The 27,921-nt window shown below is 41.1% G+C and overlaps 1 protein-coding gene across 1 annotated transcript; it reads left to right on the top strand.

The window, feature by feature from the left end:
• The first annotated feature begins 50 nt into the window (after window positions 1-50).
• On the top strand, window positions 51-26,069 carry mtap (methylthioadenosine phosphorylase). The gene is made up of 8 exons (XM_083764893.1): window positions 51-162; window positions 3,954-4,040; window positions 4,360-4,418; window positions 4,687-4,854; window positions 18,605-18,707; window positions 18,985-19,224; window positions 23,220-23,342; window positions 24,627-26,069. The coding sequence occupies exons 1-8, from the start codon at window positions 139-141 to the stop codon at window positions 24,663-24,665; spliced, it is 843 nt and encodes a 280-aa protein (XP_083621019.1). The 5' UTR covers window positions 51-138; the 3' UTR covers window positions 24,666-26,069.
• The last annotated feature ends 1,852 nt before the right edge of the window (window positions 26,070-27,921 follow it).

Genomic DNA, 27,921 nt, shown 5'->3' with positions numbered 1-27,921 from the left:
TTTTATTTTGAAAATAAGCTTGTCAACTGGAAACTATAGCTGCAGCTTGCTGTAACATTGCCGAGCCTATTTGGCGCTATAGTAGCTAGCTTGCTTGCTTGCAATTTGATCATACATATTATCGGACAAACGAAAGTCATGGCTTCAAACATGCATATTAAGGTAATAACTATCTAGCAGGCTTTAACTGCATTCTGTTTGTATGAAATAGAGCAAAAAGACAACCTTGTACCTATGTATAGTTTCACTATATAAATATTCCACTGTTACTTTCTTAGCTTACGCATGTTTCATGATAAATGCTTTTTATGTGATGTATTCCCATGCTTTGTTCTTGCTTAAATGTAAGTCGCTCTGGATTAAGAGCGTCTGCTAAATGCCTAAATTGTAAATTGTAAATTGTAAAATTGTAAATTGTAAATTGTCTTATGTAGCCCAGATACAATTAATTCCTACAAATGTATGCAACATCAGACCCACTGCTTGCCTAGCATTAGCAGTTATCCAGTCAACTTCAACTGAACTTATTGTCACATCACAGAATTTGTAAAATGTTGAATGGGTAAAATTGTCGTACTACAAGCTCACGCAATTTTCAAGAAAGGGGAGAGCCAGAGGAAGAGATGGAAAGAAAAATAGGTCATAGGCTACTGTATGTCAAATAGAGCAAAATATATTATATACAAATAACGTGCATCGTAAAAAGACACTGTTACTGTGTCTACTCTAAATACGTGTTGTAAAATAGGATAAACTAAGGCCAATGTCGGCCAGCAAATGTACTTATTTTGATTGTGTTGTTGAATTTTGAGGGCTAAAATCATCACATTCCATCCTGCGGCTCTCTGCGGCACCACGTGTGTGTACAGCCCCGGCGAATACAACACCACCGGTGTTAAGCCCAAATCAGTTCCCTCTGTGATACAGTATCACTGATACTGTATATGAGTATGTGTATTCTGTGTTCCCCCCTGGCCTCCCTCTAGCGTACAAATTACAATCATTTAAGGAAATAGCTGGCGGTAGAGTAGTAATACTAATGCATGATGTGGTTTCGTTCTATCAGACCCATAATTTATTTCTGCCATATCAAGTCATACATGTCACGTGTTTTCCTCAAATTAGCAGAGAAAGGCGTCTGCTCAGCTGCCTGCAGAGTGCACTAGTAGGCTACAGACAGCAGACCTGAAGTCTTGCTGAGCTCATAAGACTTGTTAGCCCCTCTCGGAACCCTCCGTAAAGCTTTTCTGAAATTTGGATGTCACTTTACGTAGGGTCACTGTGCGTTACTGTGTTTTCTTATTGAAATGATAGAACGCGGACATCAATATCGTCGTTAACGTCGCCGTTTGACGGCTTCTTTTCGCTTGAGTTATTCTGAATGTGTCAACTATAAGTACCTATACATACCGCTGCGAATATCTCCTGTGGCGCGGAAGCCGTTAAGTATTGTTTGACCGATTTGGTCGCTTTGATTCTTCTTGTTTATTTACCGTTTATTGTACCGCCTCCCGATGTGAGGTTGGCTTGTGCATGGCTACGTTCCTGCCTCTGATCTGCTCTGTCATAGCTATAGCCACTAGCTAGCCAGATAGGCGGTACAATGAGGTGTCAATAAATAAGGAAGGAAGAGAAGAATCAAAGCGACCAAATCGGTCAAACAAAGAGTATTAAAAATACTTAACGGCTTCCGCGCCACAGGAGATATTCGCAGCGGTATGTATAGGTACTTATAGTTGACACATTCAGAATAACTCAAACGAAAAGAAGCCGTTAAAGAGCGCAGACAGGACGTATCCACAGTATTTATGTTTTATTTATGTCCGCGTACCAGGTGGCAGGGTAGAGGTGGAATAGGGCCCCAGACTTGTGGGAGCTGGGAATGGGAAATCTGGAAGAAACAAGTGTCCGCTTCCGACCGGATCATAAACCTGAAATGGAATGCTGCCCAGGCTACAATTGTTGTAATCCATTGACTGTCGACACTCCCTCTGCCAACCTAGGGAGAGCAATGGACTGACCTCATGCTTCCTTCAATGCATGAGGAGTCCAAGCCGCTTCTTTTCACCTGACGGGGGAGTAGCGTGTGGAAGGAACACGTTATTCCAACCAGTTCCTTTCCCCTCCATCAGGCGCCCCGGATGAGGAGGAGGCAGTTTACTGACCAGGATTACTGCATGTTTTTTGTGACGGTACCTATCCTGGGGACACGGGAGAACATGCAAACTCCACACAGAAAGGCCCATAGATAGGAGAACATGCAAACTCCACACAGAAAGGCCCATAGATATTCTTCTCCCCGTGTCCCCTATAGCGTAGGTGGGTAGTAGGTACCCTCTCTGAACTGCCTCCCCCAGCCTGGCTGATTGATGGAGGGGAAAGGAACTGGTTGGAATAACGTGTTCCTTCCACACGCTACGTCCAACCAGGGAAACTCCCAACTGTCAGGTGTAAAGGAGCGACTTGGACACTCATGCATGAAAGAAGCATGACTGCTTGAGTTCAAGTCCGTTGCTCTCCCCAGGTTGGCAGATGGTGTGTAGAGCCCAGGATCACATTAGATAATTGACACGGGTGAAAAATGGTTTACAAAATCATGGGCTAAAAAATTAATAAAAATAGATGCCTCATGGGCCGCTGCAGTTCGTTGGAACCATGTGTGTGCAAAAGGGGGCGGAAGTGCACAGGAAGAGTGCCGAAGGCACGCTGCGTTGCTGTCCAAGTGATGTCACTCATGCGACTCCTCCATGTCTCTTAAGTGACTACTGGCCAATCACAGCGCGTCTTTTCCGGGACTTACTTTAGGGTCGCGGAAGCTTGACAAGCTTCCGCTCATGCTTCCGCTATGCTTGGCAAGGAATCTCGGGGAAAATTTTGCCCCCTCTCGAGAACACACGCCCCAGAGCCGGAAGAGGCCTTTATATGTCTATGGAAAGGCCCTTTTGTCAACTCGACCTAGGGTTTGGGTATGGGCACTGATGACGCGGAGGAGAGAACACGGCCCCAGCGGGAATCGAACCCAGGAGGACCTTCTAGCTGTGAGGCAACCACTACCAACTGTGCCACAGTGCCCCCAAGTGGCTACTGGCTAGTGTTTCAATAGGACATTGACTAAAGTGACATCTGCATTCTGCACACAATCGATGACTAATGCTCATGCCATTTGTGCTATAAGTAAGACAAACGTGTTTTACGTGTCAATGCAGGGCATGATCAGTCATAACAGTCAACTATATTATTAGTAAGAGTCTGAGATAAACAGGTTGTGGTGCATAAATACAACTCAACACAAATGCACATTCGAGTGTTCAGGGGTGCAAAAATCATAGGCAGATAACGGTCCAGCTACTCTGGACATTGGATATTATTGGAGTTTATCTGGATGCAAAGCAAGCAACACACAAGTGGAATTTTTAAAACATATCGACTTTCGATGGTTCACAAAATGGCTGCATAATGCCATTGCCGGCCGTGTCGTCAGCAAACTCCCTCTCCACACCCGTGGGAAATCCCAGCAGGACTACTATTGTATTTGCTGGGCCAGTTCCTAGTTATTCAATTTGATTCAAATGCATAGTGCCGCTAGGGGGAACACAAATTGCAGGGGGGAACTGCATTTTATAGAACACCAGTGTTGAAGCAGAGTGAAAAGCTGAGTCATCACACCAGTTAAGTCTTAAAAGCATAATTTTTACTTTCCAGCGGTACTGGTTGTGGGCTTGTATTCAAATTTCTGATGAGTAATCAAACTAATGCTACAGCCAGGCTTTTCAGTTACTAAAATTGTATGTATTTGTCTAGTTTACAAAATACATAATAACCCTGTCAGATTAACCATAATAACAAATTGTTTCTACTCCCCCCTATCTGATGTTAATTCCTAAAAAGAGTTTGATAGTGTTTGAGACCTTTTCATATTTTCTTCCAACCACACAATTTCTTTCTTCTTCTAGATTGGAATAATTGGAGGATCTGGCCTTGATGATCCCGATATCTTGGAGGGAAGAACTGAGAAATATGTTGACACGCCATTTGGAAAGGTCAGTTTTATATTGTGAATTAGTTGCGTTATATTTATTATATAAAGCAGTTTATTAGTTAGAATATGGTAAGGTAAACTCCCCCTGGTATCTTCATCAGATCCAGTGCAGTGGACTCACTTGCAATCCTTGTCCCCATGACATCAGTATTAGACTGAACCCCAATGTGAATAATCAAGGTCAACCATTCATCTGAGGGCCCTCTGCGACCCATTTGTCTACTCTAGTCAGTGTATAAGAAAGGTTAAATCTTACTCTAAAATCTAAATCTGGTTATTTTGTGTATAATGTTATACTATACTCTGTTCTTTTCCAACAGCCATCAGATGCTTTGATAGTTGGGAAAATTAAAAACGTTGAATGTGTGCTCCTTGCAAGGTGAGAAACCTCTCTTACCGTTAGAATGTCATTATATTATCTGTTGGCACCATCTAGTGACCATACTTGGCACCAGCCAAGTATGGTCACTAGATGGTGCCAAATGAAAGAACTGTCTGTTTGTAAATTTTAGCTATAATAAAGAAATATATTGCTAGTTTATAGCTACACAGCAGCTATCTCAGGTCCATTACAATAACTCACACATAGTTAAATCGACTCTACTGTACTGGATTCTACTGTGCATCATTTGTTGTCCTTGCTTTAGACACGGGAGACAACACACCATTATGCCATCAAACGTCAACTACCAGGCCAACATCTGGTCGCTGTGGGAGGAAGGCTGCACCCATCTTCTGGTCACCACAGCATGTGGTTCCCTCAGAGAAGAGATCCAACCTGGAGACATCGTCATTATAGACCAGTTCATTGACAGGTGGGTGGACTACCAGGCACAGAATCAGAACCCCCTGCCTGTATTTTGATCCTCGGCTCATTCGAGTTTACACTCGCTACCACTACACTACCAAAAACAAAACAAGATCTAATGATGGCATCATGGCTTCCCTTCCACTCTGTAGGGTGGGAAAGACTGACTGCGTCGTCTAGGATGAAAATTCTGAACATGATGAGTCCCTAGACTCTAGGGACTCATCATGTTCAGAATTTTCATCTAAGTATATTATTTAAAAAAAATAGGCTTTCTTTGAAGTAAGCACATGTTTACGTTACAATTCATAGTCATGTCTGTAATAATTTGTTTCTGAAACATCAATGAGAGTGGGCAGAATCATTATATTAATATATGCCGAAATCTTGCATTGTCCTTGAGTTGGGCTACACATGTTTTGTTATAAACCCCCCAATGCTTTAGTTATGGAGTTTGATTTGTCTGAACTATCATTCTGGACAAAGATACTGTTTAAAAAATGCTACGGGAGAAGGTGGTGTTCTTTCCTTCTTATGGCTCGACTGCACGATATTTGCTCCGATTATGCTGTCTGGGACGCTCGCCGACAAAACTCCCGATCTGACGCAAGATCGGGCTTTTATCGCCGAGGTTTTGCTCGTTGTGTGTGAAAGGCTCTGCGAGAAGATATAGCGCCAATCTGTCACCGACTGGACATCGTACAGTATGAAATGGGTTGCGACCGCGTCCCGAGAAGTCCTGTGTTACAGCCAATAAGAGCACAGGACAGCTGTGCTCACTGACACAGACCGTCTGTCTGTCTGTCGTCGACTGTATCGATAGATGATCAGATGATAATATATATATATATAACCTTTATTCCTTGGGTAAATCCCTGTCCTGTGTCGTGGTACATGGTAGCTATATTAGCCCAATGTTGCTGACTGTTAAATAGTTTATAAAACCAACTCATTTCACTTGAATATGTTGATAAAACTGCGTCGGAGGCCTGGGCCATGGCTCAGTGGTCCAGGCACCTTGGCTGTTAACGGGTTCGACTCCCGATCCCGACGGCCTTTACTGCATGTCTTCCTCCCATCTCTCTCTGTCCCTCCATAAAAAATATAAAGTAAAGGCGAAAGCCAAAAAAAACAAAACAAATCAGAGCAAACTGTGTGTGCGTGTGTGTGTGTGTGTGTGTGTGTGTGTGTGCGTGCGTGCGAGGAGAGTTATTTCATGAAAATCAAGATTTAACGTTCCTGTCTCGCTGCAGCCCACGTAGGCTACATGCTATCACAAACATTTCGCCCTGTGTAGCCTCAGCCGGGCTATTCCTGTGTGTGTGGCATGCAGAGAGAGAGCGAGTCCTTTGTCGGTCTCGCGCTTGTATCACGGATTCACGGCATCCTGCACGTGCGTGAGATGTCAAAATGAATTGGAATAAAAAACAAATTATGTGTAGCTTATATCGGGTCTGGATCACATCTTTGTGAACTCTTGCAGTGTGTGATGCCTAGTCGGCTATCAATCGTTTAATGTGAAAGCCACAACGATATAATGACAGACGATTAAAAAAAAAAGACTCCTTTAGTGTGAAATACATAACGATCTGATGACTCGCCAACTTTAAAACTCCTACAGTGTGTAGGGGCCATTACCTGACTGTCTTGTGATGTCATCAATATACATTGGGGTGATGTCTGGCTCATGATGGGTCATCATATCGAAAGTATTACCATAATACATACGTTTTCTACCGTGTTTTCTTTTTTTCCCCATTGTGTCATTGTGTCAACACTGAATAAGGCTCATTTATTTGACAGTGTCGCTCGCTGAAGATAGCAGGTCAAATAACACATTGAACATCACAGACATTGAAGTGTGACATACAAACTTGATGCTAGATATTTTGCACTGCCCTGTTTTTTCATCTAGTTTGTCGTAATCATTCCACATCACATTCTCATGTGAAATTCACATGAGGAAATGAAACTTTAGTTGGCACACGATCTCCCGCACAAACTGTTTTCCCATTTCCCTTTTCCCATTACCCTTTCCCATTACAATTTGTGTTCACTTTGTTTTTATTCCTTTTTACAGGTTATTACAGACAAGCATTTCAGTTTCAGTTCCATTTTTTTGTACCCCGCCCCCTCCCCCCGTACAGAAACAGCAAACATAGATGCAAAGATAGTGTATATACACACATATAAGATGGCACACAAATTCACAGAAGACTTAATTTAAATACAAAAATAAAATCGGAAAAAAAAGAAAAGGGACAAGAAAAAAAAAATATATATACATACATGTATATATATACGCCCGTATATACAACATACATGCACATATACATACACAGCAAATACTGTTAGTCAATAGTAGTAGTGATAATCGTAGTGTAACCGCCACCAGCAATCATATCCTCGGGTAGGATGTGCATTCCGGTCCCGTCATCTCCAGTCCCCATTGGGGGAAAGGAGCACAGGGTACTACATGGACGGTCATCATAGGTCACCAGGTCATTCATTTAGTTTAGGAAAGACATTTTTAAAAAATCAACAAATCCTACATTACTAAATGAATGGCCAGGGACCACATGCAATACTTCCAGGGACCACCAGTGGTCCACGGACCACCTGTTGAAAACCCCTGCCTTAGGGGAATGTAAAGTTCTCAGCGTATGAGATAAACGTAGACCAGGTTCTGTCAAACTTCTCTCGTGAGCCATGGACATTATACCTAATTCTCTCCAACTTTAACATAGACGGGACTTCTTGGATCCATTGGGCCACAGAGAGAGGTTTATATGCCTTCCAATTCTTTAATATGAGCCTTCCCATTACAAGTCCTCTTTAACATAAGGTTAGCAAATGCCCTTGACTGGGGTGGCAGCAGGTTTTGTTTCTGAAACCTTTTTTCCCCATTGAAAATGTACTAGTAATATCAGCAGTTGGATGTTCTCAAAACCTTTTTCAGACTGAACTCAAACTCATGTGCTCTTATATTGCTTGTTCTTTGTCTTTTTCTCTCCTGTTGGGCATAACGGATAAGAGTACAATGATAATATGTTTGCTACATTGCTCATATTGTTCTCTATATAATGTCTCATCATCCTGGTCATGAGGTGCATACTCATTCTGTTCTTCAGCTGGAAAGGAATGTAACCATTTTCAATACAGACACTACTTTACCAAGTCCCTGTAAGTAATCACAGTTTATGCTCAACTATTTCATTTTTCCATGTGTTATCATAACCATAGCACATAGCAGGCCTGTTACCTTGCACTGTTAGCTTGCCTTGCAGTCATGATTCATGGGATTTACATTGTGTGCATTATGCTCATTGCTTCCAGTTTTTTAATGTCCGCATCATACTGCCCAAGGCAGTCAGGCAGAGCCACTGGCTTAATGGATATAAATATTGTTAACTTGGGTATTATGACTCCTCCCATAAGGTATACATCCCAACTTTAAAGAGCTGCTCAGTGAGCAGAAACTTGTTGTAAACTGGCATAGTCTGTGTTGAGCATAATACTTTTTTATATCTATTCATTTTAGTCTTTGTGGAAGGAGAAATATGTTCAGAATTGAAACCATTCCGTTTTGTTTAGTGTTTTCAGATGGAAGGTTTGTGGAAGGTTAAATGTCAATGTGTTTGGATGGTTAACTACGTTTATATTATGTTCTACACTCAATGTTGAGGAAAAGGCAGTGGCCATCAACCTATGATTGTGCAAGGCACGGGGCAGTCTGAAATACATTTGGCTGCTTCCCACACATCTCACTGTCGGGTAATGTTACACAGTATTCAGTACTTATCTAGAAAGTCCAGAAAGCTTAGCGATGGCAGGTGAAGTCACTCACAGTCACAGTAAGCAATTTGTCACATTTTTTAAAGCCTTTACCAGTTGACTGTCCAGTATAACGTTTCGTCGGGTGATAAAAAGTGTATTTGTCTTTTGTAATTAATTCGTAATACCTAAAAATTAGAAATGTGCCATGCACTTTGATGCAGTATCATCAGGAATCCAGTGTTTATCCACATTTATGTAACAAATTATGATCAATAATATGTACAAAGAGAGTACCGGTAAGATGATATGTGCTGCATCTCCCTCAGCCATGCAGTGGGAAGGGAAGTAAAAAAAATGCCTCATCCATTTGATATGTTTCCGAGCAGTGGACTAGGTTTCCTAGTTTGCCTTGGGTGCTGTGGCCATACACAAGTGTTGTCACTCTGACATTCTCACTACTACACAAACAAGTAAGACAGTGGTGCACTGAAATGTGCTTACGATCTCCTCTTACTCTTCACTCATTGTATCAGTTTCTGTGGTTCTTGTGAATTCACAACTCTCAGTTCACACATGTTTCTGTTGACATTCAAGACGGGTTTAAGTTGCAGCTGGCTACTATCTTGAGCAATTCCACATGACTGCACTATTTGTGTCCCCAGTGTTTGCAGCACAGTGTATTTAGTGCTCCTATAGGGCTCCTATATAATGAATATGTTAATGACAAATATGAACTAAACCAGTAAGACACCTGAGGGCGACCTCGCTTTAAAGGGAAAGGTCGCGTGCACGCATCCGCCTTGTTGACGGCAGACTGCTGGGCGAGCGCTGGTGCTTTTGCAGGAGGGGTCAGATCAGCATGGAATTAATTCTGTACTGGGAAGAGGAAGAACATCCAGCACACCAGTTTGTAGAGCTCCGAGAGACTTTATTTGAAGGCAGCAAATTGCAAACGCAAAGGCAGAGTTCTACAACTGGTGTGCTGGATGTTCTTCCTCGATGTTTGCCTTGATGCCCTGACATCCAGCACCTGGCCTGAATATAGGCATTGAGATGTGCACACAATCATGTCTTGAGTGTACAGGGTTTGATGGGTAATTCACCCAAATAATTTCGTCTGAATGTTCCTTTGTCTTTAACTTTGACCCTGCTTGGGAACAATAGTGTGGTTCCTTCAGAATAGAATCATAGTTCGGTCTGTTTTCCTATCACCCTGTATCATTATCCAGCAATACACATGCCTTTTTGACATGTTCTCCAATTTCCTTTTATTTGAGTCATAATTTGAGGTGAATATTTTAAAACAAACCTCCCACTAGATAAGAAGAGTAGAAGACCACACTTTTAAGTTTGTATAGCTTTTAGCAACCTCCCAGACTATATCAGGCAGTCGGCTTAAATTTTGTAGCGGACCCAGCTGGCCATGAAAGGTTGAAGACTGAACTGATGATTTTGAAGTTTCTTTATTAAATCAACGTAGAACTGTACAAGAAACAGGCATAACATGTATCATAAATCAGACAATAATCAATAGACAACATATCAAATATCTTAATATCAGCGACAAACATTCCCATAAACCATAATTACATAACCAATACAATCCATACAATACATAGCTTAAAACTACCTTATCATCCACTGACAGCAGTTCTGGGGGTCGGGGGGCCCGGGGTCAAACTGTCTACTTTCCAATATAACATGGTAAAATATGTGACTCTACTGGCTCGCAGACTGATACTGTTGAATTGGAAACAAGCACAGGTTCCCACTCACACTACACTTATGAAAGATGTTATGCACTACTTGCAATTGGAAAAGATAAAGTTTGAATTGAGAGGGAGTGAAGATAGATTTTACCAGACATGGCAACCCTTCATTGACCATTTCAATAGGTGCACGCTAACCCCTCCTACACAATAGATAACATATTAGAAAATTGGAAAGAAAAGTAAAGAAAAAAAAAGGAACTGAGTATTTTATTTTATTTTATTTATTCTCATTTAAAAAGAAATGTCTGTAATTCAGTTAATTTACAACGACGTGCTGGGAAAGTTTTGAGAGCAAGAGTGTCTGTCCTGTGGTCTTTGTTTTGTTTGTCTGTTCACATTTGTCGTTGTTTAACTGTTTTCTTTGTTTTTATCACATTTATATATCTTTTTTATTATGTATTGTATGTGGAATTTACATTATCTGTCTTTATCTTTCATTTTATATAACTGAATAACTCATTATTATTGTCAAAGATTGTCTTATAAGTTGTCATATACAGAAAAATGCCTAATAAAAACAGTATTAAAAAAAAAAAAAAAAAACTACCTTATCAAAATACAACATGAAAATAAACCTCAGACAAAACAAAACCAACACAAAATAAGACACTCGGACCAAATATAACTTTCAATTAAGTCACCTTGTCCCCTTTCCAGCTGGGTGCTAAAGTGGCATGTGCTTCACTGCTTGGCATCCATTTGTTCCAATAAAGTTTGGCCAACCGTCTCTCTGTTCCTTTTTCTTTTTCCTTAAGCCCTTTCCAGGGTTAGGGTTACCCTAGTGTCCCTTCCTCAACCTGAGGCAGCATTTAAACCCCAGCACCACAGCTGAGCCTAATTCCCCATCACCAGATTCTCTGCAGCTGGCCCAATCATGACAAGATAGAGCTCCATGTTTTCACAAATATGACACCACAAAGAAAAGCACCTTCACATTAAAAGTCTCGACTGCGGGTCCGTTACACATTTGTTCGCTGTTGTTATAACATGACTTCAGAGAATTACTATGTACTGTATGATTATATGTGGGGACTGTGAACATCACTCCAGCTGTTTTCATTCCATTTGGAGTTGAATGGGAGTAAACAGTCCTGAGAAAAAGAACAAACTGTACTATACTATACCACAATATTTCTATGGCCAGCCACAGGGATGAGCAGAGAATATTAGAGGGGCTGAAATGTCTGTGCGTAACACCGTGCTCAAGTAATTCTAATCAAGCCTTTACTGGAGATACGGCGTATGGCATGGATTTAATTTTCTACATAGAGAGCAATTCTTTTAACATGAAATGCAGTGTTCACCTTCAGGAGAGTTAACTTGTAACTAGAAAAAGTGCCCTTCTGGGCACAGGTCTCCACCAGGATAGGAATGTAGGACATTGCAGCTTGCCTTCATCCGGTGGTTGGATAAAAGGGCAACAAAAGTAAATAATATAACATCTAACAGTATATTAATAATGCTTAGTAATGTTATAAAGATGAATGGCATGCATTATACAAATGGCATGTTATGGCCTCTAGGGAGTTGGCATACAAAGTTATCCACAGATCCGTGCAGTTAGAGGTAAAAACACTTTTCGGCCAGTTATAGCGCCACCTTGAGGCTGAGTTGAAATTGTTCATGTGGCATTTCGTCCTCGGCCTAGTGGGAATGTGCGTGCACAATTTCACGGAAATCACGCGATGTGTTCATGATTTGCAGCATTTTGTTTGAAACTGAGCACTCCTGTGAACTTTGGAAGCCAATCTTAACCAATCAGGATGGAGTCTGAGCAATCTGAAAGACCCGTTTCGTTGAATGGCTCTAGAGAGACTGTGTACCAATTTGCCGCGTTGTTTGGACAAAATCTGTAGGTGTACTGTGCAAAAACTTGTTTTGCACAAAGCGGCCTCCTGGTGGCGCTATAACAGGCAGTTCTGGAAATTTTGGGGCAGAGGTTCAACGTTGGCATCCAGGGAGTGTGTGTGCAAAATTTGGCATCGACCGGGTTAACGGTGCCAAAGCGGCCTCCTGGTGGCGCTATAACAGGCCGTTCTGGAAAATTTGGGGCAGAGGTTCATCGTTGGCATCCAGGGAGTGTGTGTGCAAAATTTGGCATCGACCGGGTTAACGGTGCCGGAGATTAGCTGCTCACGGACACACGGAAGGACGGACGGAGTGCAAAACATACTCTCCCCCCATGCCTTCGGCCTGGTGGAGACAATTATGTTGAATGCTGCCTTCGGGTACGGCATGGAAAGGAGGCATTTGCATTTCTTTCACCCAATAAATTCTGAATTCGTGGTCTGGAGAGGGCAGTTTTTACAGATGGGTAAATGGGCAGGTGCTCAAGCACCCTTTGATGTCTATGTGTGCAGTCTGTGCACTGCACTGGCCACTGGCCAGCCGCCATATGTAAACACAGGCAGGGACTATAAAGTGAATGAACAAAATGCTGATATAGCCCTTTTATATTTGAATGTGTCTTTCTATTTGGAATTACTTATTATAATAGTAGGCAATAGGTTTTTGTACTCTGTCTGCCAGTTAGGAATCATGTCACCCAGCATGATTTTAAAGTGACAGTATGGAATTTCAATTAAAGTAGCCCTCACTCAAGTTTTCTCGAAACACATATTTTAGAGCAGAGACCCAACATTGTCCCACCCTGAGCAAGCATTTTTGTGACGGTGGCAATGAAAAACTTAACTGGAAGAAACTTTAGGCAGACCCAGGCTCTAAGGTGGCGGTGGCCATCTGTACATCTGGGGGGTAAGAGATAGGATAGAGACAGAGGAGATACAAAGGAAAAGAGACAGAGATACAAGCAATAACTAGCAGAAACTACTATCATAGCAGTTTATAGCAACTGTTTTTCATTTTTTTAAATGCAAATGTATTTGTCAGTTTCCAAATCTTCTGTGTCTGTCTGTGGTGCAAATTGTGTAATACTGTAATTACTGAGTGAGCTACACACATCTCCTTCTGAATTCCTAGTAATTACCACACACGACACCAGTGTATTCACTTGGTGGCTGATTGCATTGTTTTAGTAGGTGAGCACTGAATTGCTCCTTGGTGTTTAGCATAGTGCCAGGAAATTGAGAATGTGTATATGTTGCAGTTGCGTGGAGTAGCCTATGCAGCGCTAGAATATTCTCTCACTGACCTTTGTCTACTTCGAGTGAATTAAGCCTACATGTGACATTCAAGTGCAAATTGTGGACTCTCAGTTAGCTGTAAACAACAGATTAACAGATTCCACTGAATAATTGAGATTGTACAATGAGACGTGCTGTTTCTGGCTAAAATCGGGTGATTTATCCCTGTGTAGTCAACAGTCCTACAGCTGCATGACCCTAATCCTGTTGGTATGTATTTTTGTCAGTTTGTGTGACTCGCTGCACTAATATCAACAAGATAAATACATAAAAGATGTCGGTAAATTTGTTAAACATGAATGATTTAAGATATTTATTATTAAAATGGATGTACAAACTGAAATATGTATCAATTATGTTGTGTAAAATGTACCCCCATTAGGTCTACAACTATAGACCTATTGGTATAGCCCACTGCCCACACTTTTTTTTTACTTGAACTACTTTCAAAATGACCAGCTCAATCAATCAAGTCACCTTAATTGATGTGGCAGATGCCAAAAATAGTTTTTACCAGTGGCTTGCAAAGCACTGGTCTATGAATACCCATGAAAACTTCGCCATGAGAGTTGACATATCGTCATACTTCTTTCTACGCAACAAGACACGTTTAATGCCATAGTCAAAACGGTCACGCAGCAAAGCAGAGCACACCGGAGCACACCCGCTGATTTAACAGTGAGATTCGTACCACCACGCAGCCTCCGCTCCTCCGTGGGGACCCCTGTTGGAGCTGGCGATCCGTGGACCCCGCTATTTCGACACATGAGAGATGTACCTAGTTGTACCTAGTGCCAAGCCAATGTCAACACTACAACCGACAGCTGTACATGAGCTGTGCGTGAGCCGTAAGGAGCGACATATAATGGCTTGGAGAATATGCTACCTGAGGGTGCACAATGCAACCAAATACAAATACAAACAGTCCATTTGTTTTTCCATCAGAGTTTATTGTTATAAAAGGGTCCTTTGGTTCCATTTGTAGTAGGCTAAAGGCCTATTCATAGTCTGGATTTTCGGTGATGAGGTGAGGTGGTTAGTAAAAACAGAGAGAAGGGCTGGAGCGGTGGCGGTGGTTTGTTTGCTCTTCACCGCGGCTCGTGACGTCATGTTGTAGTTCGGTGGTCACCTAACCACCGTAAATTCAGACTATGTATGAGCCTTAAGGCTACAGTCGGTTACAGAGTCACCTTGACTGATCCTGTTGTTAAATTAACTATCATCATCCATATTTAATATCACTGGTCTTATGTCAGGTGTGTGTCCATTATTACCAAATGTAACCAAGCAAGGTAAAAAAAAATCTGAATACAAGGAACAAGGAACACTGACAAATTATACTCTGGGAAATGCCCAGGTTAAAACACTTTAATGTAAAAATTCCCCATACTGTTGGGCGGGCCGTTCATAATACAATTCAGGTATGAAGCTGCGAATACAATTTGCCCAAGGGCCGCATTTTGGACACCGCTGTTTTACATGGAATCCTGTTGAGCAGTGAATCCACGAAAAAGTACCCAGGACTGCTCATAATTCCGACTATACATGGCTCCGGGTGCGGCATCGGAACAATGACACGCCGACACGGTGTGTCATTGTTCTCCTTTGATTACACCATTTAACAAACCCCCGTACAGTATCTATTTGTTGATGGACACAAATCCCGATTGTCAACGATCGGATTGAGACAAACTATTACTCGTTCTCAACTGGTCTCCTATAGGGACCCAGACAATGGAGGTCAGGATGCACATCACGTCCCAATATTCCTTCATTTATTGGATCCTTGTGTGTTGCCCTTACCGAACATTGCTCACTGGTTGAGAAACCTAGTTTGGATAGTAGTATTTAGTAGCATTTATACCACCATAACTAGTAACTACACAGCATCCGTGAAATACAAGTCCAGGCAGCAGGTCGTGATCAAGAAATGAGGACATGGCTTGTTTGAACTTGTTGGGACGTGTCTCACTGTCATGTGATCACATGCAGTATTCCTGGAAGCATTACTTTTTCAATGCCACATCGATGATGTCTTCGCCACTTTGTTTTCTGCTGCTCCTCCTAAGCAAACCATTTGATTGTTTATTATAGCACCCATTTTCTAGTACTATTGTTTTGAAATGGTTTTAAAGAGGTTATTGTGTGTTGTATTAGGATGGAGTCTGAGAAATCTGAAAGACCGGTTTCGTTGAATGGCTCTAGAGAGACTGTGTACCAATTTACGTGATGTTTGGACAAAATCTGTAGGTGTACTGTGCAAAAACTTGTTTTGCACAAAGCGGCCTCCTGGTGGCGCTATAACAGGCCGTTCTGGAAAGTTTGGGGCAGAGGTTCATCGTTGGCATCCAGGGAGTGTGTGTGCAAAATTTGGCATCGACCGGGTTAACGGTGGCCGAGATTAGCTGCTCACGGACACACACACACACGGACGGACGGACGGACACACGGACGGAGTGCAAAACATACTCTCCCCCCATGCCTTCGGCCTGGTGGAGACAATAATAAGAAAATAAACAATATTATATTATTATTTTGAAGTCCACCGACCGGGAATAGTGTTTAGTTTGTAGCTATCTAGCTATATATATCGTGTTGTGTTTATAACAGACTCCTCACTCAAATGTGCACTTGCAGTTTGGGCAACTCAAAAGCAAACTCCACATGCCCCAACATTTTATTTACCTGCCATAGTGTCAACCCCTTACCCCTGTGTCGGATCGGTGGTTAGTCTGGCATATTCACAGATGGATACAAGTAAGACTCGCAAACGCGGGAAGCGAACGCAGCTCGTAAATTGCAATAACAACAATTAGAATAAATTACGTACTTTTTCTTTTCTTTTTAGTTAGTAATTTTTTTAAGTTTTCTACTGTGTGTGTGTGTGTGTGTGTGTGTGTGTGTGTGTGTGTGTGTGTGCGTGCTACAGCTGCGCCCTCTGGTGGCGGGCGGGTGGTGTCACAGCGGGACAGACAGACACACAGACAGACAGACAGACACACACAGACATGATCTGCAGGGTCTCATAGTTAGTGCTCATTGCGTTCGCAATGACCAAATAAGGGCCGATCCGATACTTTTCCGATACCGATACAGTATCGGAACATCTCTAGTTGTAATCGCATTATATAACTATTATACACTGCGCTTAGGTGTATTTGCTTCATATATGGTGATTTGTATTGACTGTTACAATGCTAACTATAGTAGGTTTCTCTATCTTGGCATGACAGGAATGATGTAGACATTTGATAAAACGCTTGTGGAAGCCATTTTTGGCAGCAGAATGTAATGACAATGTTCACTCCTTGCCAGGGACACAAGATAACAGCCTCTAATAGTGAAAACAAGTATTGTAGTCAGCCCCTAGTTGGTCACATGCATGCACTCTCGTGATTGCTTCCCTCCAGCGCCACCAGTGTAAGAGAGGCAATGAGGTATGTTTTTGCCCTGTGCTTGACACACAGCCCTGGTGGAACTCCACCGACAGACACAGCATTCTTGGACTCTTGGTGTCTCCATGGAGATGGAATAACCACAGACTCCAGGATACTGGTGTTCTGTGTTTGCTCCCCCAGTCCTGGGTACCTGGAAATGTGCTCCAACTTGCCACCAACATCACGACAAAGTGATAAAGTGCTTGTCCCCGACCTCCAGGACATGGAACAGGCCATCATAGGGATGCCTCAGCGGGCCGTGGTGAGCATCATCACGAATGAAAATGTTCTCTGCCGACTATAGAGGCGAGCGGACATGAGACTTAAGCGAGGAAGTGGTGAGCAACTTATTAAGTATGTCCCAGACCGCCCCCTCGGGTCACTTGTGCTGGACTGCTGATGGTGCCACCGACAAATGGCAAGAGACATGGTGATGCTGCCTTTGGTAGCTATGTGCTGAGGATGCATATCAGGAAGGCAACCTCAGTTGATGGCTTTAAGAGGCAGCTATAAACACTTTAATATGACCTTGCCTCTAACTGATCTGCTTTTAAATGATCTTACCCTTTTTGATTTCACTGTTTCAATTTCACTCAACTATATTTTAACTTATTGCTCTGTTTGACCTGTGCTTTTAATTTTAGTCTCCAATGTCAATGTAAAGCAAAGCACTTTGAACTACATTTGTCTCTAAGGTGCTATTAAAATTATATAATTATACAGTGTTTCATGCAAAGCTAGTCTTATAGATTTGTTTCAGAAAGAGTGTTCAAATTATGTTTCATATACTGCAGTCTGCAGTGTACAAACAACTCAAAGAATTGGTTCTCATTTTATCCTTAGGTATGGGTGCATTTTGGACTTTATACCATACAGACCATACATACGAATACATTTTTACAAACTGTCTTTGATAACAATTTGAGATCTTAAAATATGTTAATTAAAAAGAGAATCCAATCCTGCAGTAAGCTCTAAGGTGATGTGGTATTTTAGTTATGGTTATTACTGCTTAGTCGCATTTTCTAGATTTTATTTCTCCCAAGATGATTGGGTGGTTGAGCAACAGTGCACTCACAAAGAACACCTTCGTACAAAACAATGTATAGTCCCGAAATCATCTGCTCTTTGTGTACTGTCAGACTTGTTCTGTGAAGGTATTTGCTTACTTAAATACTACTGTAGAGTTTGCTATTCCTACATACTCGGGTTTCCATGTGTTTGATCAATATCGGAAACGGTCTTGAAGGTTAAAGGCTGCATTTGTGTCCAATCATATCTCTGATCATTTGATTTGCAATAATCTCTAGAGATTATTATTTTTTATAATATGTCTTATTTTAGAAAAGGGTTTGTTTACAGCATCAGAGAGAGAGAGAGAGAGAGAGGGACAAACTTCAATAATTTTCCCCTTTTTTCTTTTCCCTCACAAGGATTATGCCCATACTGTTGACAACTTGACATAACAAACATCATGCCTAACAAACAAACATTCAAACAGAGATTCTAACAAATAATTTAAACTCCATTCTATTACTCAATCAAGAACAAATGTTGAACCACTGACACTGGTTTTGCTTGGTGTTCCTGGGTGTTTTAGCCACAACATTTTCCCTCTGCTCCACCAGGACGACCAAGAGATCTCAGACACTGCATGATGGACGAGCCAGAAGTCTTCCAGGCGTTTGTCACATCCCCATGGCAGAGCCCTTCTGCAATAGGACCAGAGATGTGAGTGGGCCACTTCATCACCCTTAATCTCAAACCAGTGGCCTTTAAAAATAAAAAAATGCTACTTAATTTGTTTTGAAATGGCTAGGAAATGTGTTAAATGCGGTTAAAATAGCTTTTTTAATGTTTCATTTTTTTAATCACACTTTGTAATCTTATTTTTTATTATTTTAGTCACGCTCTTTTATCACTATGCTTCTAATGTTAAATCACTTTAATAAGTGGTGCTAAATTGAGCACAGCTGAAGTGAATTCCCTCCTCTTCATCTGCGTTAAGGTCTTAGTGGAGGTAGCACGGGGCCTGGGAGTTAAGTGCCACACTCGGGGCACTGTATTGACCATCGAGGGCCCCCGGTTCTCCTCCCGTGCAGAAAGTCTGATGTTCCGGCAGTGGGGTGCCGATGTCATCAACATGACTACCGTACCAGAGGTGGTTCTGGCCAAGGAGGCGGGTCTCTGCTACGCCAGCATCGCCATGGCAACAGACTACGACTGCTGGAAGGAACACGAGGAAGCGGTGAGTGAGTGAGTGAGAGAGTCATCAACAATCTCTTGTTGTTCACTCATACAGGAACAAGCAGCGGAACAAGCAGCGGTGTGGCATGTTCCGCATGAGTGTGCTACTCTGTTTTTCTGAAATGGAATGGCAGGAATGGACCTGTCGGGCATAATATTATTAATGCATTTTGGCTATGAGCAATAATGCAACTGCCTTTTGTTAGGCAATTTGTTTTAATTTCTTGATTTAATATTTCTTTAATTTGCAATAATACAACTGTATGTCATGCTAATGTTTTGAAACATTGTATTGTTTATTTTGTGCTGGGAAAAATAACTGACAATCGACTACCGAGTCTCTGGGCAGAATATCCCCCATCAGGGGTATTCTAGCATGCCCTGGCCAATTAATGGGAGCCCAGGTGTGAATTGACAGTTTGATCAACCAATCATATTTGGAGCTGTAGTCAATGGTCGTAGTCCTCGGCTGAGCGTATTGGCGTATGCCGTATGGTACAGCACCAACTAGCGAGTCATAGTAAATGTAAATAAATGCAAAATGGCAGCAAGTTGATACCATCACAAGTAATGATGTTGCAGATTTATTATCGGTGCCCTTTTCAAGATGAGTTTTCAATGAAAGAATTGACATTGTTAAAAGAGGCCGCCCAACACCGGAACTACTGGAGATCAGCCAAGCTTCAAACGCCGGTTATGAGCAGCATTTTCAGGCTAGCTGGGGAAGATACCCTGGGAAGATACAGGCTCAGTTTTACGCATTGGTTAGTGAAAGGGAAGAGAAGAGTTCATGAAAATCGGCCATGCATCTTTCCAATGCATTCTGCTTTCTTAGTTTCAATCATTTGTAAGAGTTTGTACACAAAGGCTCTGGAAAAACTCCACCACCCTATCTAAAATTCATACATTTATGTAGTTGAAAACAATAAATGGCCACTTAAAGCTGAGAGCCTGGCCCTCCCAATATCACACGTGTGCCTATCAGAGCCAAAATAAATCAAAATGGCGGCGGGACTTTATGTCCATTTATGCCCATGTAACCACATGGTGCTTGCCAATGGGAAGAACTATATTTTCTATAATTTATTTTACACAATTTGGTATTACCAAACTGAAATGCAGCAAATATAAATCCATAAACCTAAAGCAAAAAAGTTAATGTGTTCTAAGGCTGAACAGTCATCCATTCTGACCGGGCACCCATTTTGGTGTCGGCATCATGTTATGCTTTAGCTATTGAAAAATAGCAGATCTACAAGCTCATATCGCGCCACCGAGTGGCGCGATACGAGCTTGTAGGTCTGCTATTTTTGAAAAAAATCGAAGAACGACTAACATTTTTAGAATCGGTTCTCAGGTCAGAATGGGTTGATCAGACCAGTGTGTGTCCAGTGGAAACCTCGTATGAATCTGATCTCAGGTCAGAATGGGTTAACAAATGGACTACACTACTTAAAAAAAAAAAGCCCTCAGTGAACTTTTCTACACTGAATATTATCTGTATACTGTAGCCAAACAGTTAAGAGATTATTTTACCGTGAAACGATTTGTCTGTGTCAGTCTTGACAGTTTGGGAGCACACTGTGTCCGGCCCAACCCACACAAAAACTTCCTAGTTCCCACAGCTGACCTCTTCTACCTCCTGTAGCAGGAGCTTGCCACATCCTTCCACCCCCCACCCACCCCCCAACCGGTCCCAGACTCCCAGTCCTATCTCCGGCCTTTACATCTTTCTCCTCTATGTCCGTGTACCACATTCCCCTCACTCACCCCCCACACCTCTTCTTTTTCCCCACTAGTACATATTGTGTCCTGCCCCCTCCTCTCTCTGTACCCTATCCCCTCCCATCTCTCGCACGCACACGCACGCACGCACGCACACGCACACACACACACACACACACACACACACACACACACACACAGCCATCTGTCTTGCCGCAGCCTCCGGTGTGCACCGCTGCCAGAGGAGATTGAGTCAGACTTGAGTCATCGGCTTCACACTCTACTTCCGTTACACTCCATGGGATAACCACACCATCATTATCCCATTCTGACCTGAGATCAGATTCATACGAGGTTTTCCGCCGGACACACACTGGTCTGATGAACCCATTCTGACCTGAGATCAGATTCTAAAAATGTCAGTCGCTCTTCGATTTTTCAAAAATAGCAGACCTACAAGCTCGTATCGCGCCACTCGGTGGCGCGATATGAGCTTGTAGATCTGCTATTTTTAAATAGCTAAAGCATAACATGATGCTGACACCAAAATGGGTGCCTGGTCAGAATCGGTTAACAATATACTTTATTGTCATTATTAGATAGTTGTGCATTTGAAACGGTAAACTTCACTGGGAATTTAATTTAATTTAGAAACATCTAATCCTCTAGTGCAGGGGTTTTCAACTGATTGTGAACCAGGGACCACCACCCTGACTTAGAATCAACCTGGGGACCACTATTGCGTTGGGTGGGGATATATGCTAAGATTAGTGCTTTTGTAAGTTAACCCTTGCTATGCGTCCCATGTGTATACATCCCAACCGTTGACTACTACTGGTAAAATGTCCTAATTATAATGACTCAACCAGACAATACAGTGCACTTCCCCCTTCTTGAGATTCTAACTGCATTTTTCTGTTGCATTTCTTGAACTCCAAGTTGTCAGTAAATTACTACATGGATGGACAAATCTAAATGCATGGTCAGGGACCACATGTAATACCTCCACGGACCACCAGTGGTCCACGGACCACCTGTTGAAAACCCATGCTCTAGTGCAGTGATTCTCATCCTGTGGGCCAGGAGGATATTGCCCCCAAAAAACTGTTAAAACACTAAATCTGTATTGATAATATAATATAAAAAAAACAACGTAAAATAAATGTCATGCCATTTTTCCTTTCAAATCTTAATATTAGTTTTCATTGTGATACCAATCATCATCATCATACTATAATTCTAACAATGTCTGTGTGTCTGTGTGTCACTGTGACTGCCGTAGCTCCTTACTGCCTGCACCAATCACTCCCATGGCATTGACCATATGAATATGGAGGGCTTAACGAAGCCCTTTTTTCGATTTGACACATTAATGATTATTAACGAATTTATTAGTCAATTACAAACGCACCCGGGCGCAGTACCCCCCACGGCCACAAGGGGGGGGGGGGCAAATATCTCAACGGGTAAGGGCTAGTGAATATAACATAACACAAATGAGTACAGTTATAATACATTAGTTTACAACACACTCAATTTATTGATCATTAAAAACATTAAACACACTCAGAATATAGCACTTAAAAATACAGATCAGATGGGTGGGCCACAATCTCTGTTTTTCTGGTTTATTAAAGGGTTAGTTCAGATTTTTGGATTTAAAGCTGTAGGAAATACTTGCCATTAATGTAGTGTTTGCAAAGGTATTAATCGATTGCCTGAGTCCTGTGGTGGGAGTTCTGCTCTGGTTTTGGTGAATATTAAGTAGTTCCGGTCATTTGGTAGGGGTCACTGAGGGTCACGCACTAAAATTAAATGAAGCCACAAAACTAGCATCATTTGTATTTTTAACCTATTTCTACCATATATCACAACTTTCTTTCAGACCCCCCTGTCACATCAACTATGATTTTGTTTTGTGCTGCTGGCGTAGTGATAAATAGTTCCATGTTCATGTTCCATGTTTCAAATACCTTTACAACCACTATTGGCAAGTATTTGCTACAGCTTTAAGTCCAAAAATCTGAACGAACCCTTTAATTACATTAAAAAGCACAATTTAAAAACAAATATTTGTCATGTCGAATGTTGATTTATTTCGGGGAAAACAAAACGCATATCCTGGATGATACACAAGCAGTCCTCCGTTCCCGTTTCTCAAATTGACTGGCCAGTGATTTTGCAAAATCACTGATTTATCAAATTCACTGTAACACATTAATTTTCAATTCCTAACACTCTTCCATCTGTTTTCCATCCCTGTCTTTGTAGGTTTGTGTTGACAATGTGATGAAGACGATGAAGGAGAATGCTAACAAAGCTAGTAGCATCCTGCTCACCGCTATCCCTCAGATCTGCCAGATGGACTGGTCTCACACCATAAAAGCCCTGAAAGTAAGCTCTGTGTGTGGGTGTGTGTGTGAATCCGGCGCAAATCTCGCAATGGCCGCAGGCACATCTTCGTGTCAGAAAACGCCTAGAGCAGGTGTCTCTTCCGGGTTTTTTTAAACAGCTGGCGGGTGGAAATGACACTCGCGTGCGGCTTCAACTTATAGCGTCGTCAAAAAAAACTGAAACGCTTTGCCGACGCTACAAGTTGAAGCCACGCGCGAGCGTAATTTCTATCCATCAGCTGTTTAAAAATCCGGAAGAGATGCCTGGACTAGCCGTTTTCTTGCCGCCTCTTGACGCGAATATCTGCCCAAACTGCTACACATATTGCTGTCATAATCGTTGTGCACGCTGCTAGTAGGCCAGGGGTGTCCAAACCCTTTTCAAAGGGTGGAATATTTGAAAATATTAAATGACCTTATGGCATAACACTATAGACAAAGTCACATACAAATGCATCTTATTACCCTTATCTTATTTCAAACCATTCAGAATGTATTTCACATGACTACGCTGGCGTGCCATAAATAAATTTTTAGCAAGGAAGCATCGGCCATATAAAATATGCCCTCCTGCCACGATTGGCTGGACTTTGCACATCTGACTTACACCACTGTTGATATAATATCCCTTCAAAGCATCTTTTAGTAAATCAAAAGGTTGGTAAATGTTGTTTACTTTTTCTTTTTACTCATAAATTAGAATAGGAATACAGCAGAGGCCTGCACTCTGAATAAAGACTCTGAAAGGACTATATAAGAGACAATCCAAAAATGCTTTGGTGCATGCAGGTAGACTTACCTGCATCACATTGAGAACGGCTAGTGCCGAAATATGTCCCATCGATCAATGTAAATCTCCTATAATATAAGTCTCCTATTTAGTCCTTTTTTTCATTCTCACTTACGACGATTGTAACACAAGTTGTGTAGACGGTATCTACATTATCTTGTTTAGTTGTATCTTAAAATATAGTTTAGACAACCAGAGGGACGCAAACAAACACTATCAAAAACCCCGTTTTGTTTAGATATGTTGCCCTCGTTACATTGAACTATCTTACTTTATCTCTTGGATACTTTGAGGATGAAAGCCTCCCAACATACACAAACAAGCATGTTTATGGAAGGCACATGTAGTAAAGTTGTTTACTTAACCTTTTTGTCTGCTTTTCAGTCCCAACAGCACAAGCGTAAGGCAATTTGCATGCATCCTAATGTAGTAGGCCTATCGTAACTGACAAGTCCACTATTCTAAGCATCTGCCTTTTTGCGTTTTGTATTGCAGTCACAAGCTCAGTCTTCAGTAATGCTACCAAAACACTGAGTGAAGCAGAAACACATTAACAGTAGAGAACGTTTCACCTCCCAGAAGCATCACTGTCAACATCACTATCACCAACCTGAAACAATGGATTCTACATCTCTCTACAAGGGGGTTTGTCATCTATCACAATCAAGTGCCTGATTTGACACGGAATGCATGTTTATTATTCTCTCTAAGAACCTGGAACTTTTACTGTGTTTTTTTCCCCTCCTGCTTTGGAATACAAACCCATTATTTTCAAAGCGCAAAGACTTCATGGGACAACGTTTCTGACCTTACCTTGCTGCAACAACCACGCAAAGCATGATATATTTGGGTCAGCAGCATTCTTTTCTCCAAGATAAGCAACATTTTCACAAATCAACTTAGTCTTTGAAGTCTTCTTGAGATTATACAATATAAGATTATTACAATAGAAGTTATTTTTCCTGAATTTATATTTTTCGTGGTAAAAATCTGTATTTTTTATGCCTCATTGCACGAGACGTGATGAAAGATAACGGTTAAAGAACAAATGATGTAACTGCTCTCAACAGCGAATATTCAGTGATCCAGTGGCATGTGATGTCTTAAACTTAGATTGATTTGCATGATTTACATAATGCATTTTGAAACCAGTAAGCAGAGCTCGGCCAAGATTGACGGCATTCCCGTTATTGCTGCTGATCACGTTTTAAACGTTTCCTCCATTTAACTTCTGAATGTGGGCTTCTCTTTTCTTTATATAAATTGACCAAAGTGCTTGCACGAATGCAAAATGATAACAGGTGGCTTAATAGTATAATTGTAAAATGTTTTCCATTCTGTAAATTGGTGGTTACAAAAATGGTATTTGCAAATAGCAGTAACTACAGTAATCTTTGTGTTTTTCAATGTCAAATGTCATTACTAGGTCTTAGATTTTATATTAACACATTATATACAATATCTCTGCTGTTGGGAAGAAACCAACTCCAAAATGTAAAATTTTCAGGAAATGAAAAAACAAAAATACATTTTTCAGAAAATGAAGAAAACCCTAAATACGAAGCGGTACTGCCTCATCAAAGTTGGTATTCTGACTTTGCATATTGTCAGTTACTTGCATGTGTCATTATATTATCACCAGTTTACACACATTGCATCGCAACGTGCGTTACAATAACTTCTACAAAGAGGGATTCACGGAGACAGATTTGCAGTTTCAGTAGACTTGAGAGAAATCAGCGAGTCTGACTCATAGGTCAGACTGCACCAGCCCTGTGGCAAGCAGGGGGGGGGGGGGGGGGGGGGTAGGTGCTTTCACAGACAGCTTGAGGCTGCAATGTTAAGCGGTTAAGAGGTTCTTTCCGAAGTCATTTTTTATACTTTTGATTTGTTCAATATTTCCGAAACAACACACAGACATAAAGGGTGTTAATAGTGTTGATTTTATGGAGAGAAAAAAAAAATCAAAAATGGAGTTAAAGGGACACTTCACCCTTTTTGCAAAAAAAGATATGTTAATGACGTTTAGAAGCTTTAGAACACTTTCCTGGAGATCTTTATGTGTGTAATATGTGGTTTTAGATATTTTAGATTGTAGCAGTAAGCCTGTTGTCTCTGATGTCATGGACACTGGGCTCACTTCCTTCCTGGACTACGTTGTCTCAGTAAGACAGCTCTCCCCCTATCCACAAGGAGGAGCAGTGCACCAAAGAATTATGGGAATTGTAGTCCAGGAAGGTAGTGAGACCAGTGTCCATGACATCAGAGACAACAGGCTCACTGCTACAATCTAAAATAACTAAAACCACATATTACACACATAAATACCCCCAGGAAAGTGATCTAAAGCTTCTAAACGTCATTAACATATATTTTTTTGCAAAAAGGGTGAAGTGTCCCTTTAAGTGGTATCCTCCCGAAAGCCACAATATACTATCCTTATACTACAATATTCTATTCCAATTTTACTTTTGTCAGCCATGCACTAAACTTTGTTTTATTCTCAGTTTGATTAGTCACTTATTAGTCATGGATATTGCTTTTTGTGTTTATAGGGCAGTATACTTCTCATAATAATTTACATTAAATCAGTATGAAATCACTATATTTTTAGTCCTCTTTTAATTTGAGAACTTAACACATTCATGAAATATTGCCACAATACATAACCATATTACAGCCCTTTGCAGTCCATTTATTTTTGCTTGTCAGCCCAAATTGTGTCAAAGTTAATAAAAACTGCGATTTATTTTACCCTTTTCTGTCTTGCTGCATGTCTGTGCAAAACACGAGCAATGCTGCGACCACAAGTCAGAAAGAACAAACTTGTGGTTGAAAGTTACTTACGTTTTGCTAAGTGAATGCAGCTTTATCACAAAGCTGTAGTGTGGAATTCTTCATTTTTGAAGTTGCAAGCTACTGTAAACCTTGGCCGAAAATGACTTGTGCTTAACCAATTTTCAATATTGAATCTCGTGCAAATGATTGACTTATTGTTACGGTCTTTATGCATTATTAGCTGACATTGATAAAGGCCCAGAGTGGAGGTGTCACAGGTCATGAACTAGATTCCAACCCATGATGTCCTGGTGTTTGCTGAGTCCAGGATACACCAGGATTTGCTGGAGCTGAGAATAGAGTAAGTAGTTGGGCCATGGCATGGACTCAACTCTTAGTATTTGTTCTAGGATAATTCACTGCATTTGGTCCAGACCTGGCAGCATGATTATTTGTGCAGTCCTAAATATAATTATTTGACAATTGTTTGCAGTAGTTGTCCAGATACACCACTAGGTGGAGCTGCTGGGATATATAATACCAGGGGTAATACAAAGGTACTGCTCATAATAAATAAACTATTTGTATTGTTCAAGTGATTATCATTAAGCATAGAATGCTATAATTAAAATGTTTTTTTAAGGAACTGTTGTGCATATGAGGCCACCTATGTGGATTTATAGAATGTGGCTATCGCTATACAGTAAAATCCAGTTCATTTTAACTTCTGGCCATATAGGTTCCTTTGTATTGTTTTCCCAGTTACCAAACTGCTCATTTTCCATATATATATATATATATATATATACATATATATATATATATATATATATATATATATATATAGTATTATTACAATTGAATCTTGTTTTGCAAAAATGTAGGCTACCCTCGGGCCTCATGAGTTAAATAGCTTTCATTGCAGTCAAAGTGGTTCATTTTTTTTTTATATATCAATATATTGTTTTCCTCCAGGCTCCAACCCTATATGCCATTTTGCCAAAAGTAATTT

The sequence above is a fragment of the Protomyctophum parallelum genome (assembly GCF_964188405.1).
Source record: "Protomyctophum parallelum genome assembly, chromosome: 5".
In the NCBI taxonomy this organism is placed as follows: domain Eukaryota; kingdom Metazoa; phylum Chordata; class Actinopteri; order Myctophiformes; family Myctophidae; genus Protomyctophum; species Protomyctophum parallelum.
Note: the sequence above shows the minus strand (reverse complement) of the source record. Positions and strands in the feature narration are given on the sequence as shown.